Source organism: Numenius arquata, chromosome 8, assembly GCF_964106895.1.
Source record: "Numenius arquata chromosome 8, bNumArq3.hap1.1, whole genome shotgun sequence".
NCBI classification, from domain to species: Eukaryota; Metazoa; Chordata; class Aves; order Charadriiformes; family Scolopacidae; genus Numenius; species Numenius arquata.
The window spans coordinates 53954404-53969815 of NC_133583.1; the positions used below are offsets into that span (position 1 = coordinate 53954404).

The 15412-nt window shown below is 39.7% G+C and overlaps 1 protein-coding gene across 1 annotated transcript in view; it reads right to left on the reverse strand.

The window, feature by feature from the left end:
• AGBL4 (AGBL carboxypeptidase 4) overlaps positions 1–15412 on the reverse strand; it is a 948845-nt gene that overhangs the window by 454289 nt on the left and 479144 nt on the right. Inside the window, exon 6 of the mRNA XM_074151806.1 lies at positions 1453–1492. Coding sequence (XP_074007907.1) covers positions 1453–1492 — 40 coding nt within the window. The remainder of the gene's footprint in view (positions 1–1452; positions 1493–15412) is intronic.

Consider the following 15412-nt stretch of genomic DNA (forward strand, 5'->3'; position numbering starts at 1 on the left):
AGTGAATATTGTATCTGAAATTATGAAGAAAGTACCACAAATTTGTTTTACAAAAAAGTCTCATATTAAGTTATTTTGGTCCCCAACCCTCCTTTTCTCTTATTAAAAAACTGAAATAATTCTGTGGACTTTGGTGCCCTTATCCAAGATCTGAGTATTTATTATTATTAAGACCTTCAGAGAACTTTTTTCTTTTTCCTCTAGAAATAGGGAATGCTGAAGATACGAAAAATGTGCCATGTTTGTCCTTGAAGTTACAGTCAGAATAGTGACAATGGCTGTAACACACTGTATTGTTGCTTTTATCAGCAAGTGCCCTAAGCATACATTAACATAATTGCAAACTGTATGAAAAGTGAACATGCAAAAATGCGATGCAATTGCCAATAGCCTCAAACATCTGTCCCAACAAAGTGTTCCTCCTCCTTATTTTAATTCTTATTATTTTAACAAGGTTAGTGAAGGAGAAACCATGTCACAGATGATATCTACATTTAGAGTGTCAGAACAATTATTGATGCAAAACTGTTATCCAAGCAAATGTGTGCCACATTTTGTTCACTTCCCATAACACCTGTTCATTTTGCTAACACATTATTCCCAGTTAAAGCCAGAACTCATTAGTCCTAGTTAAAGCCAAACTGAAAGCTTAATACGTACATACATCTAAAAAATTGAAAAAGTTAACCAAAAGGTAGCACCATTCAAGCACGGTATACATCTGAAGCTGGTGGGCAGCAAACGTCTGTAGCAGCTAATGGAAAGAAATTGAGCTAGCAAAAGCTAATAAATTAAAAGCCATCCAGCCTTAAGAGCTGAGATCAAAGAGAAGCACAATTGAAACCACCTGCATTTCAATCACAGTGCTGAGACCTTCGAAATTCACTATGCCAAAGAGCCAACGCTTGCTCAGTATATCACATTTTGGTTAATCTCCTCAATAAGCAAATGACAAAAGCCATTATGAAGCAGATCATTTAGAGCATTTTAATTTTACCCAAATATTTTCTGACCCACTGTGGGGTTCTCCACACCTAAGCCTGGACCTCCTGTCTCTCACCACGCGCGCAGAGGCCCACTGCCTCTTTACTCCCCAAACTGCTCACGTTTGCCACCAAGAAAAGTCAAACTTGCATTTCTGTGATACTTGAACACACATTGTGAATTCGAGGGCATCTGCCCTGCAGACATACCGCTAACTGTAACCCCAGGAGGCTTAAAGAAATATCAGCACTCAAATTCATAGAGTAAAGGTCTGAAGAGGCAGCTCTGTGAACGGATAACTGCCCGGGGCTTTGCCAAGCACAATATAGCTGTCACTTGTTATTACGTGAAAGATTTTCTGGGGAACAGTGTTTTTCATTTTGCATGTCAGAGACGGGGGAAAAAACACATTTAGACAACCATCTCTTTAAGAAAAGAGAAGAGCGCCGTGCGGCAGAGCTCACTTACCAGGGCTGGTTATTGTCAGGAGGTCAAGCTGCCGTTTTTGCTGAAAAACAAATTATAAAAGGAATTGTTAAAAGGGGACTAATTTTAGTGGGTCAACTTAGACCTGCAAAGTAAGTGTTCTGACATTTATGGCAGAATTAATTACAGGTTACATGGCTCACAGTAACTCTTTTGGATGGGATCCACATGTACTTTATGAAGAGGAAAAAACCCCTTGCTCAGTCCTTTTAGTGTGTTTTTATTTGCACTTATAAAGTGTTACTATTTCTTTTTTGGAACATATACTTGAAATGGATAGCTAGAAGCACAGATGGACCGATATATTTATAAAAGTGATTTCTGATTCCACAGGGAAGAAGACAAGGAACCAAGACAAGAAAGTCTAAGTTCTTTATTCATATCAATCACTGACTCATAGCCTGAATGTGATCAAACACAATTATATTGCCTTGGGGTGAACCTTTCAAAGACACGTAAGAGGATCTAGACAAACTCAAGACTGATAAAAGGAAAGCTTCTTTTCATGCTGAGCACAGTCAGCCCATGGATCTCATTGCCACCAGGTATCCCTCGTCCCAGAAGCTTGCCAGGCTTGATCATCACTGGATATTTGTACAGAGAGCAAAATACAGGGAGTTATTACAGCAAACAATCAAGTTTAAAGAAAAGAGTGGTTTCTGGAAGGGTTGCAAACCTCCACAGGCCAAACCAATCTGTACTATGAGAAGGTTAGGAAATGTTTTTGCCAGGAACAAGCTGTCCCACCAATGCCTCAGTGATGGTGGGGTGTACCTGAGGTTCCCTTTCCCCTGTAACATGTAGCCAAGGCTGCTGCCTACCCCATGTTCACAGCCTTAGGTGACATCCCCACCATTGCCTCTCTGTGGCCTGCCACTAAAATTCATGTGCTCCTGGACCGTTATCATCCTTTTCCACCTCTGTGGGCTGAGACGTTTCCAGCACCGGAAGGGCTTTCCCCATCTTGCAGACAGACTGTCACTGCCTCTTCTTCAAAGCACTTTCTAACTTACTGTCTTCTCCCTAACTTTGCCCAACATTAGTGTGTCTAGCTGGCACTGAAGATTATACTGTCCAGTTTAATTTCTCTCTCCTAATTTGCTCAATAATGTCTGTGTTACTTTCATTTATTGTCAGCCCTATTGATCTTTTTCTAATCTAATTCTCATCACTGCATTCACTGTATTCCCTGGGTGACAGCTTAAAGTCCTTGAGGAGGAAACATCGGCTTGGTATTCCCTACCGTGAACACTCTTCCTTGGAAATTATGACTGATGAAACTCCTTTCCAAACCCATCATTTCTCTATAAGTGAAGCTTCGCTGGCTAAAGTGTAGGGACACAGTGGATCATCCACTGAACATACCTGAGCTATGTACCCAACAGTGAATGCGGCCTGCTGGGATGCTCGGTAGGGTGTCAAGCTGAAAAAACACATTTTCGGAAACCTTCCTGGCCTTCAGTACCTTAACTCTTCAACAACGCAAATCACATTTGTGAGAAAATTCATTCCTGTCTGCTTTCATAGGCACTCCTTGTTCTCTTAATTCTGACAAGTCTTTCTGAGTACAGCCTTAAGTGGCGTGCCTGATCATATTTGCCTTATTATCAAATACTAAGGCCAGCCTATGCCAAGACATTTTCCAGGTGTTGTAATTGTAAAAGGGAGCAGAAGACCCTGCTGCTGTGCTGTGTTGCCTCCGCAAGAGCCACTCGGAAATGCTGTTGCTACTCTGCTGGGGTCTGCTTACCCCACGCTCCTTTCCCAGGGAGCCATAAAGCAAAGTAAGCAATAGTATAAGCAAGGGACCCACCTCCCCAGTGGAAGCCGTAAGACAAAACATCTCCTAATGAGCTAAATTTTATATAGATCCTGTGCCTTAATCCTGATTCATATATACAAAGCCAGGAAATGCCAGAGCTTAGCACCCACTGGGCCAAAAGCTTTGCTTACATTTCTCAGCACAACTGGAACTCCAAATGCTGTATATCTAATGAACAGCTAGAGCAGAAAATATATATCCAAAGCCCATACACTGTGAAAGCTTCTCTACTGGGAAAAAAGGTGGAATATAAATATCCTGCATGAAAGAAGGCTGCAAAATATAGGGACTTGGAATAGAGAGAAAGGCACGTAGCCCAACTGGCCCCCAGTCCTGACTTGAGTCCATTAGCTAGGGTAAAAATAAACATTAAATAGAAACCTAAATAGCTTAACCTGATATTGCAGGAAAACAAAAGCATATAGAATAGGTTAAACAAAATGGGAAATAAAATGAAATTATTACAAGTCAAATGTTCAGTTTGTAACTTGTTTCCTGTTTGGACATTGCCTTCAATCCGGCCTTGGAAAAAACAAATTAACTCCAGATCCAGGAAATCTTTGTGTATGTGTTGAACTTTAAGCACAAGTTATTTCTCTGACTTCAAGTGGAGCAGCACTGATCTTTTGCATCTAACACCTAAGTGCTGCAAGGGATTTGAAATGCCACCAGGTTCTTGGCACTGGCTCCACCCAAACGCTCTGGGCTTGAGCACGGTGGTTACTGCCTGACTGGTGCAGAGAGAGAAAAAATTTCTCTGCTCTGACCTTCAGCAGACCTTGAAGAGGTTTCTCTAATTTAGCTCAGCAAGGGAAATTTGTGGACACTCACCCAAGCCCTGGAGGGGAGGAAAAAGCAAAGTGCTTTCCAGCATCGTACGTTTAAACATGCAAAACCGCACTAATTATGGATCCAATCACTTTCCAGAAATTCAAGCCTGCTCTCAATCTCAGGGGCTAGCTCTCTGCTGTTTCCAGGGCTCAGCTGGATGCAAGCAGTCTAGTCACTAGATGGATTTTTTTTCAAAAAACATACAGACACACTTATGAGTAGCTATAAAAGCAGCAGAATTTGAATTTAAAGAGAGAGACATTACAAGTGTCACAAAGATTAATAAAATAATTGCATCAGAAGTATGATGGCTGTGGGGCTTTATATATTCGCTTCTCCCTTCAGTGCGGAAAGATGCAAATTGCAGCTGTTGCGCCCCTCCAGCATGATCACCCTCTCCCTGTTTTGACAGATTTCTTGAAAGACTCATCTCACAAGATGTCTGGCTTTTTTTGTTCTGCTTTTAGTAATTTTCCACTTCTCAAACACCTGCCCTTCAGAGATGGCTGGGACTATCCCAATCTTCAGGCAACATACTGTCACCAAGAATTACTCACAACCTGAGCGCTGAAATGTAATGACCCTCGTCCCTGGTCTGGGGAGAGGTGACAGTTTCCCATATCACTAAGGCTGGATTTCACCTACGTTGACAAAAAGGCATTCCATGATAAACAGTAAAATGATTTCCACAGCATCAGCCGTAATTTATAAGAGGCAAACAGAAAGATTCCCTGTATCACCACAATATCTCTATTGTTATAATCCTGGCCTACCCTTAAGGGGCAGCATCCTCATTTTCACTTTGCTGGCTATTTGAAAGCCCAAAGGCAGGAAGAGGCCACTGGTGACTCATTTCGGCTTCCCACCTTGTGCAGTTTTCTATCGTTGGTATTACCCAGAGGCACAGTCCCTACACTGCATCAGGGCTCTGCAGCAAACCTGCAGCAGATCGTGTTCACTGCCACAAAATTAACACAATCTTTAATTAATGCAATAAGCACTGATGAGTAATAAATCATATTAAAATACAAGGAAGGCAAATTTTTAATAAATTAAGCATTGATTCACTCAATAAATATTAATCTACTAAGCATCAAGAATTCATTACGTTTTAGAAAACTAGTCGAAAAACCTCATTGGTGAGCTGGTCTAAAGCATGCAGAGTGGTCCCTGTTCACCCATAATATACACTTATTTTTAACTAATTCCTTAATTTATCAAGTTAAACAACTTCCCTGAAAGTGAGTTTGGATTATTATTCCATTGCCGTATGCTATTTTCTCGACATAGATTCTAATTCACTCCTCGGATCATTTCCTAAATTTTTCTTAGTAACTCCCTTTCGGAGTACCTCCTTTCTCTTCCTTGATGTTGGTGGTCTTTAAAATATTTGCTGACTGGTGTCATTTAATTTTCACCTCAATTAACTCAGTGAGAGTTGCAAAACTGGGAAAAAAATACTGTGTGTGGGGTGTAAATTAACTCATTCATTTAAGTTTAGCTTATCTACAAGATGTTCTTTCACACTTTGCTCTCTGCAGAGTTCCTCCAACCTTTTATATAGATGTGGGATGTGCTGCACTTGCTTTGACTCTTATCTACAGATTAGCAAAAGAGAAGGAAAAAAAAAACCAGATGCAAAGATGCCCCACGAGACTGATACGGAGCTGTTTCTGTAGCAACCGATGATTTGCTTCTCATGTAAGAATGAGCCTAGTCATATCTAATTCTGAATGTATCTGGGCCTCAATTGCCAGCCAAAGCTGTGTCAAGTATAAAGTCGATATATTCAGAAAGAATGATTAAAAAAAAGCAATTATAAAGTCATCTTCCTACTCCTGCACTACTCCTCCAGCCAGGATCCAAAAGATATCCTTACCCCTGCCTTCTGTCCCAGCCCATCATCTCCAAGCCCCCAGCATCCAGCAGAGCTGGTAAGCAGAGATGGAGGTGGCAGCCACTCAGGGATCTCACACAAGGTTGCTGTGCTGGAAGCTCCTTCAGCAGTCCTGTGGCCCGACATCCCAGGAGACCCCTCTAGCAGCGGTTTCCCTAGACTGCAAGGGCATCTATACCTGCCTTGCCCCGAGTCTTCATATAAAACTCCTAAGTGCAGAGCTGAGATCAACTTCAGCTTTAGAAAGCTCTTGTTGGGTTTGTGCCATTTCACTGCCTTCGCTCTGTGGGCAATATTTCCCTGCAGCTCTGAACCCAAAGGCAGGCTGCCTGTCTCACTAACATCTCCTGCCATAGTCCACCTACACGAAGCTGGAATGGACTCCCTGGGACCACAGGAGGACTTTGTCTTCCTAAATGTATTTCACCCAGACCGCTCTCTGCTATTGATTTTTTCCATCTAATTTTATTGTGGTTTGAACAGGTGTCTCTCCTTACCACCTTCAATATACTATGCAATTCAGAGGGTTTAAAACTGAAATCAAGTGCATGATTTTTTTTTTTTTTTTTTCTGGAAGCTTTGCCATAAGTTGTTACTAATTGTGCCTCTTGCTTTTAACTTCTAAATTAGCACTTCTCTTCTATAAACTGACTGTGTTGACATAAGAGTAATTGAAACCAGTGCATCATCTCACAAAATAAAGCTGAGTATGTATTGAAGAGTTTGCAGAGGTGTATTTCACTTTTTTATGGCCTTTATTATTGCCACACTCGGTACTGACAATGGTTTTGAAAGCTAACATCTAACAATTATATCATGAAAGAACCCAAAAGTTCAGAAAAAGAGATCCCAAATGTGCAACTTGGCACGGTGTGGATGGCATAGCATGGCTGCCCTGAGGCACCACCATAAGCCTCCTTGGTTTTGCTCTGGGGGGATTTACAGTAGAGGGGAGGGAGAAGGGGGAAGGTGCAGGGATGAGAGATTAAAGGCTGTGTCCCATCCTTTCACCTTGCTACCTGAGGGTTGACAAGCTGTGCACCTCGATGTGTTCTGCTCCTATGCCAAAGACGCTTCTGTGACAGAGGAGCGTAAACCTTCTTTTCATTGTTTGTTGTTGGACAGTTTAAGAAATATTCAGGGCTAATCAAGATCTGGAAAAACTTTCTAATGAAGCCTCGGATAAAGGATGGTGTTAGAAAAAAGTAAATATAACTCAGTCAGTGTTTCACATCTGTCTAGTTTCTCAAATGCAAGTTTTGGTACTTGTATCCTCCTTCCCTTCAGAGCACAAGACTCATCTCCAAAGAGAAACTCACAATTTAAATAATGACCCCAATAGGTTACTAACTCAAATCCTGTTTAAATGGATAACTTGATGATTTAAAGCTGCTTTTTTTTTTTTAATCACATTGTGCCAAGCAATAATCTTTTCTTTCCATCCTGAAATCACAGGCTTCTGTTCATATAATGAAGCAAGGTCTCACTTTTTGTACTTCCTTTATGGTTAGCTGCTAAAGTTTCCTGGTATAATAATAAAATGAACCAGTCAGCTTGTTGACACTTGACTGGGATTTTAGTAAATTGCATCTGCTGTAGCCTACTCTGTGCAATCAATTATTGATAATATAGGTGTGGGAGAACATTTATAAAGTGGTTGGGGATATGTTATCGCTCACACTAAGAGCTGTAATGAGCATTTTAAACCATTTTAACAGCGACCTCTACAGACATTTGATCGTTGCAATATTTGGTAACTTGATTCTGGTTTAGAATCAAAACCAAGTCCAAATGATGAAAGGTAGCATCAAACCATTAAGGTACTTACTCATCCTTCCAGTTAACATATTCTTCTACTTAATATCTCACACCTGTGTATTTCTTTCCCAACACCTAAGTGCCAAGGATACATGGTACTTTCTTATTTTTCAGAAACACTGCCAAACAAGTAGCTAAGACCCCTTATTCTCCCCGCTTCAACTATTTATCTTGAGAACACAATACTCATGCATTATTTATTAACAAGCTCCTCCCCCGTTCTTGCAGTCCTATTGTGCTTAAAAGCTATTTAGAAAAAACGTTAATACAATGAAGGTTAAGGAAAGATTGAAAAGCCATGCGAGGTATCTTTGGGCACACGTACAAGCACTCTGTAGTATCTATGGCCGTAGTAACAGGTCACAGCCCCAAAGCCTTGGTGAGCAGATTACTGCCAAAAGCAGCACATCAATGCCCAAAACAGCAGCCATGGGAGGCTGAGCAACCTGAGCAGCTGCGCAGCGGAGGCCGTTTGAAACATGCACCCTCAGTTTTATTGGTCGCACAAATTCAGTCTCTCCACATATTCTTGAGTGACATCTACTGGTGCTTTATCCATAGGTTGCCTTAATTACATATAGGCCACTCATAAAGATAGTATCCAGATTCTTACTGAACCACTAGGAACCAAAAAAAAGCCCATCAGTTCATTATAAATATTTACAATCACAACAAAAAGTCGTTAAGACTATCTTATCTCTGGAAGGAAGGAGAGGAGGAACAAACTGCCTTGCAACGAACTTTGCCAGTCAGAGTTATGACGACAGAAAGCCCCTTAAGTTTTCTGCCCTACATCCGTAAAATAACAAACAGCCTTATGCATCTCAGTGAAGCAACACAAAGGTAAATTCAGAGCAACTTCACGGTTAGATCATGTGTACTGTGCATATGCAGTTCCATCTTCTTAGATGTGCATGTAGGACACGAGGGCGCATGGGACACCCTTGAATAGTTAATAGCACAGTCTCTTTTTAACCCAAGTCAAAATATGGTAAGAAAATCCAATCTCTTAATTGAACCCAACTGGTAAACTTGACTCAGAGCTCCCCATTTCATAGGCTTCTGTCCTCCTTGTTAATTCAAGCCTGAAATTCTGAGACAAATGAATGCACAGATGGACAGTGCTCTAGTCACTCTGCAGCCTGTGTGGAGGGTAAGGAGTATATTCACTAATACTGATATTTCTGTCCCAGTAAAGACTGGGGAAGAAGAATGGATGATACACCCAATACCTTGTCTGTGCTTTGTTCTGCTCTTCCCCAAAAGCTTTGGGTCTGCAAGAAATGAAGGAAGAGAATAAAGCCCATTTCTCCATGGTCAGATACCACATCCAGGTTGGAATCAAGCCTCTTTGTAGTTCCACTAACAAAAAGGTGGCTGGGCTTGTGGCATATTTCAAATGAAGCATAGGTACTTATACTGCAGGGGGTTGGGATCTACTCATTTCACAATTTAACTCAGCATTTTAAAGGGTTTGTTTTGGTAAAAAAACGCCATGCAGGTTTTTCATAGTTTGGTGTATTATTATGTAAATTGTGGAGCTGTGGTTATAATACTGTGCTTGTGACATCAATTACTTAATGCCTATAGAGATTACTGTAATGCCACAAACAGCGGATTATGTCTTAAAGTACGTAGTAAGCAGCAGGAGCTAATAAACTCTTCTCTTTAAATTTTAATTTATTTTGAAAAAAAAAAAAGAGAGTAAACAAGGGCAGGAAAAACTATAGAGACCATACACAGTGCCATTAACATCCAAAATCTATACATGAGGCAGATTGCTTTAGGCACTGCACAGCCGTTCCTTAGTTGTGAATTCCCGTCTTAAGTCTTATGAAGGAAAGGAGTGGCATTAGTGAAAGCAATTATGAACTTTGAGAGTCCCCAGTTTGTTGGGGGGAGGGGGGAACACGGACACGACAGTGTTCAATGAATGTTTAATTAGAAACAAAGCATATCTATCTGTACCAGTAATGGGATATTGACTAACTAACCATTGTTTATGGGTTATTTTAGATAACAGACAAGACAGATTAACCCCCAACATATGCAATTTTAAAACTAAACATGCAGTTGTCGTGATCTCACAGTAAGGGAAGCACAAATCCAGAGGTTTACATCCTTGCTCTGCCCCATCTGGTCCTTGAGATTGAACTTGAGCTGCTTACATCCAGCTACAAGTGCTCTGACCAGCAGAACATTTCTCCCAAGCCTTATTTTGCTGTCTACAACTAACTAAATATTTATTGAAACTGGGACTTAAGTTCAAATGTCTGCGTCCAACATGAGTTGTTTAGCTACCAGCAAGTAGCAGCTGTCCAGCTCTCTTCATGTCAACTAATTTAACAAACTCATCACGCCAGAATAGCCAGCACACTGGTGGCAAGAAGACTGCCTTAGGTTAAAAAAAAATAGTTTTGAAAAAAACAAAATTCTATGAAAAGAAAAAAAAAACCCAACACCTAGAACTCTGAGGGAGTTACTGCGAAGCTTTCTGAAACATGAGAAATTTTCACTAGAAGAGTCCTTCTTTGTAAGAAGTTAAATACTTTCTTATTTGGGAAGCAGCATGTGTTTGCACTTGGTTTTGCTGCTGCTCTGTATTAGAATTCTGCTCAGGGCAGCGCTTAACTGGAAAACAAAGCTCTGAATTACAGCACTGACACGATCCACTTCCTAATACACGTGAGTCCAGTCAAAAGAAACACATCTTTGATAAACTTTTAAGAAACAGGACTCCTGTGGTTTCACACCGTAAGGATAGCAATACAAATGAAAGGAAGATAGACATATAAAAGATGCAACACAGGAGTAAATTCCTTCTGAATATAAAATTTTCAAAAAATGATTGCATTTTCATGCATAAAACTTATGAATTATGTGTTAAAAAAGTCCCTGTGATTCAGAAACAGAGTGAAAATAAACATGAGAGAACACAACTTCTGTAGTTGCTGCTTTCTCTGACTCCCTAGAGCCTAAATCCCTCCCTCCAAAAGAGCCTGCCTTTACTCCTGATTTTGTGGGAATTATCTGGCTGTGTTTATCTTAGGTGTTATTTTCTCTTAAGGTGTTGGAGTTTGCCTGAGATGCAGATGAGCTGTGTGAGAACACAGCACAGCAATTTCCAGATCATAGTTCCAGTGCTCAAAGGTATTTTGCAAACACTCAAAATATATTCCCTTTCCACTCAATGATGGCAGTATTTAAAGGCAACCAAGTGACTTGTATACAATGGTAATGCATGCCATTTTGTTTAGAAGAAAGCTTCTATAATAGGTTGCATCTCTGGTATCTCACATTCAAACACATCAGAAACTTAAGCATCCAACAGAGCATATTTCAGGTTTACAAGCAAACCAAAATTTTTGCCTGCAGGCCCAAGCAGCTGAACTTTCTGTATAACACAAAGCAGAGTAAATGTTGGGAGAACTTTATGACTGCAAAATGGTGCGCATGACATCTACAGGCTATATCATCTCCAAAATCCTTCTGTAGTGATTTCCATTTGCACCATCACCATTCAAAGCCAACAGTCCCACACCTACAGCTCCACGCAGCCAAGCATTCAAAAGGAAAAGACAGAGCTCATTCTGTTTTGAAAGTCAGTTCTACACTTACCATTATTATAATTGCATATATGTAGCCACATACATATATTGCATATATGAATATACAATCACAGACATATAAAAGTTCATGTATTTATATACAGGTGTGTATATATCAAGGTGTGTCTATTGACTTCTGCATTGTACAGAAAGGAGTAAATATTTATAAAACTATATACACACACCACACAGACAAAGTATCGATATAGGCTATGTATTGTATATACAGAAGGAAAACCCAGGAAATACTCAAAATTATGTCTATTCAAGGCCAAGCTAGCATTTTGTCATCAATAGAAACATGGCAGCACACACATTTCCTAGTTAAAGGAGCATCTCTTTAAGGAGACAAAGGAAATCGGTGTGAGGAGAGTCAATGGAACTGATTTCCAATGCACCAGACTGTATGATTTAATTTTTTAATCTTCAGCTCTAAATTTACTGGCCCTCCACTCCCATCACATTCACTTTTCCTCCCTCTTTCCCCATTTCCTCCATCCAGCAGAAGTGCTGTAGCCAAGTTTTGGCTGCATTTTCAAACTGCTAATATTATGGGAATGTAAACCAATAAGGTGGGAATATAAACCAATAAGATAGGAAAATTCCAGTTCCAAACACAACACATTCCAAGCACAACAGCTGGACAAAATCAGTATTTTTTTCTTTTTCAGTAAGGGGGCAATTAACTCCACCCCTCCAAGTTCTGCTCTGGCTGTAAAGGCACCGTTACAGCCAAAGACTTGTACAATAGGGACAAGCAGGGGGGAAGGGGGAAATAACTGTGTGTTTTCACATTTAATTTAGGAGCATTCCTTTATCTGAAAAATCTTTTCCCCCTATACTGTGCAAAGTTCCTTGTTTACTGTATATAAGTCAAGACAATATGACCAAAATAATAGTGAAAAGTTAAATTAGAATCTAGTATGTATGGGCAAATATATAAATTTATATGTCCGACTATTGTGGTCTCATCTAATTTCAAGCTTTTCATCTAATTTCAGTTTGAGTCTGTTTCCTTTCACAATCCATGGCAGTGAGTTAGTTTTTCTATTGCTCAAAAAAATCAATTTTTTTTTTTCCAAGCCAGACCACTACTTGTCATATTCACTTAACAAATGATTCAGATCATCCCAATCTTCATTCTTCTTAAAACGGCGTATTTAATTACAGCCAGCCCATGAAAGCATTGTCTGGAGAAGTCAAATGGCAGCAACAAGCGTGAGCTAGTCCAGAGGTAAAAAGAACATCTTACCTTCCAAACAGACCCAACACTTTCTCATTCATTTCTGAAGAAATTTTGTTGTAGTTTTCTATGGCACATGCTAAAATCATTACTAAATCCCTGAATCTGAACATCTTGAGCCACAGAACTTGGAACAAGGTCAGCTCTGACTGCAACCCGTATCAATACTCCCACAGACTAACAGGGCATTGCTGGGACTCCTTACAGCCACCCCAGGGTCACTCTGCCTTTGTACACTTTCTGGTGTAATTCATTTAATTCTGGTTTAATCTATGGGTAGTGTCTCTAAAATTGTTAATAAAAGCAATAAAATGGAGGCTGCTGGAAACAAGGCATCATTTACCTCTATACATTCAAATTTTAACATTATTATCTCACTTTCAAAATTTGACGTTTTAGCCTAAACCCTTCACCCAGGTGCTTTAAACCATTCCAGAGGCAGTTTTATTCACAACAGTTGAAGAGAGATATATATGTCATAAATCATATGTCATGTTATATTAAAGGAGAAAATAAAAGGTTTGTTCATCAAATTCACCGAGCTGAGTTACGTTGCCCAAGAGCAGCCTTGAATGGAGATCTGTGTAAGAAAACAAGGCCATCCAGAGATTATTGTTTTGCTCCTCTCTTCAGTCCATGTCACTTTATTCTAAGTAATAAAACAGGGAATAACATTTGTCCCATATACCAAACAGAGAAAAAAGGTCCGAAATCCTCTTTTCATTAGCCTCATTGCTGTTTCAAATTATCTCTTTTACAGTTGTTCTATAAGCAATTCACTGGGGACCTGCTATCTGATATATATCTCATAGTGGTTAAAAAATGCAGACTAAACACTTGTGAAAAATCTGTGTGGTGACTGGCAAATTTAAGCCTGTTTTGAGAAGCACCGTAAGCACAGGGACTTCATTGGAAGATGGAAGGGAACCAAATGCCCCAGTAGCCAATTTTAATACAAAACTGCTAATTTTGCATCACAAATGGCCAATTGCTTCAGGGTTCACTCCAACCAAAGGCTGAGTTTCCCCGGCTCCTCTCGGCAAGATGGTCACTGAAGACAGATCATGTCTCTCTGAGTCAGATCTCCAGAAGATGAAAGTTGAGATTGGCTCATGTCTGCGTAACAAACATTTAACCAAGAATGTAATAACTATGTCATGAAGCTACTGTGAAGCAGTTGTTCTTTGGGTTACCTGGAAAATACGTTTATCTGGATAACTTGAAATATGGATGTTTACCTATGATTTGTGAGTCGCTCTGAAGCTTCCAGTTTTCAGAAAAATATTGTTCTGTATTTAAACTGTTCTTACTGCCTTTATTTACATTCTTCATTTATTAGGTTTCCAAACATCTAGTGAATATTAGCCTTAAAAATTAATTACCTAGATGTTAACAACAACATTTAGACATTGCGTTTGGAAAAGCATTTTGCTTCCCCTAAAAGCACATACTTTTTAGTTAGCAAAAGAGCTGTGGTATGTCAAGAGTAACTCATGAGGAAGTATCAGTCCATCATTTCAAACCAATTTCACAGTTTCAGGAAAGGTGAACAAAGTTTCCATAGGTGAATATCTGAGGAAAATGTATCCTTGTCCTTACCCTGAACTCTATTATGTCCGACAGCTATATTTCAGGATTGTTTTATTTTATTTTTTTTTAAAGACCAACACAAATGTAAATGTTCCAATTTATAGTGGCAAAATTAGGTGTCAGATTCCTTCCTGTTCCCAGTGAACTCAAATTTTTCTTTTTGGGCACAGAAGACAGGGAACATTTTTTTTTTTTTTTTTTTTTCTTTTGTAATGTAGCTCCCACCACAGCAGGAGCAACCTGCCCCTGCCCTCACCAGCCCCAGCCACTGCAGAGGCAGACGGCTGTTAGCAGGCAACTACTTTATTCCCCACGGACCGCCCCAGAAGAGAATCTTTCTACTGTGTTAGCCATCAAATACATATCCGTGCTCATTTACAACTGGGAAAAAATACAAGAGTTCAAGGCTTTTTATATCCCCAAATAAACAAACGAAGCAGTTCAGACAATACAATAGGATCAGTGTTTTCAAATGAGCTTTTTAATGAAGTCTGGATAGATTTCCAGCCCATGTGATCAGAAAACTAAGTAAAATCATTGGGGATTACTGTTAAAAAGTTCCTTGGAAAAAAAGACAAAAAAAGAGAGAAAAAAAAAAAGATCTTGGGCCACAAAAAGGCATTTAGAATCATAGAATGTGTTGGGTTGGAAGGAACCTTTAAAGGCCATCTAGTCCAACCTCCCTTGCAGTAAGCAGGGACATCTTTAACTAGATCAGATTTGTATACTAGAAGCTGGCAAAGCAAGGGGAAGCGGTGAAGAAAGTGTTAAGAGAACTGAAGATAAAACAGTGCCATTAGGAAGCTGGGTTTAGAGAAGATTACACAGAAATAAGACAAAACTTTTCTTAAAAATAAATAAGCAAACAAACCAGTTCACCTGGCCCTCTGATCAGCAAAGAAAACAGAACTGTCAGCTTTCATCCACCTTGTACAATAAACCTAAACTCAAAAAAATGGTTAAATTTTGATTCAAACCACACAAAATTAATTTTTACTTGCCACAGCTTTTCCTAACTAGGTGTTTTGTACTCTGAGGAACATAAGATTTTCTAGGCTGGGGAGTATTTTAGTATTGCTACTGTGTCAACTTTGAATTATGCACAGATCTTTAAATATGGAACCGTTCCTCTA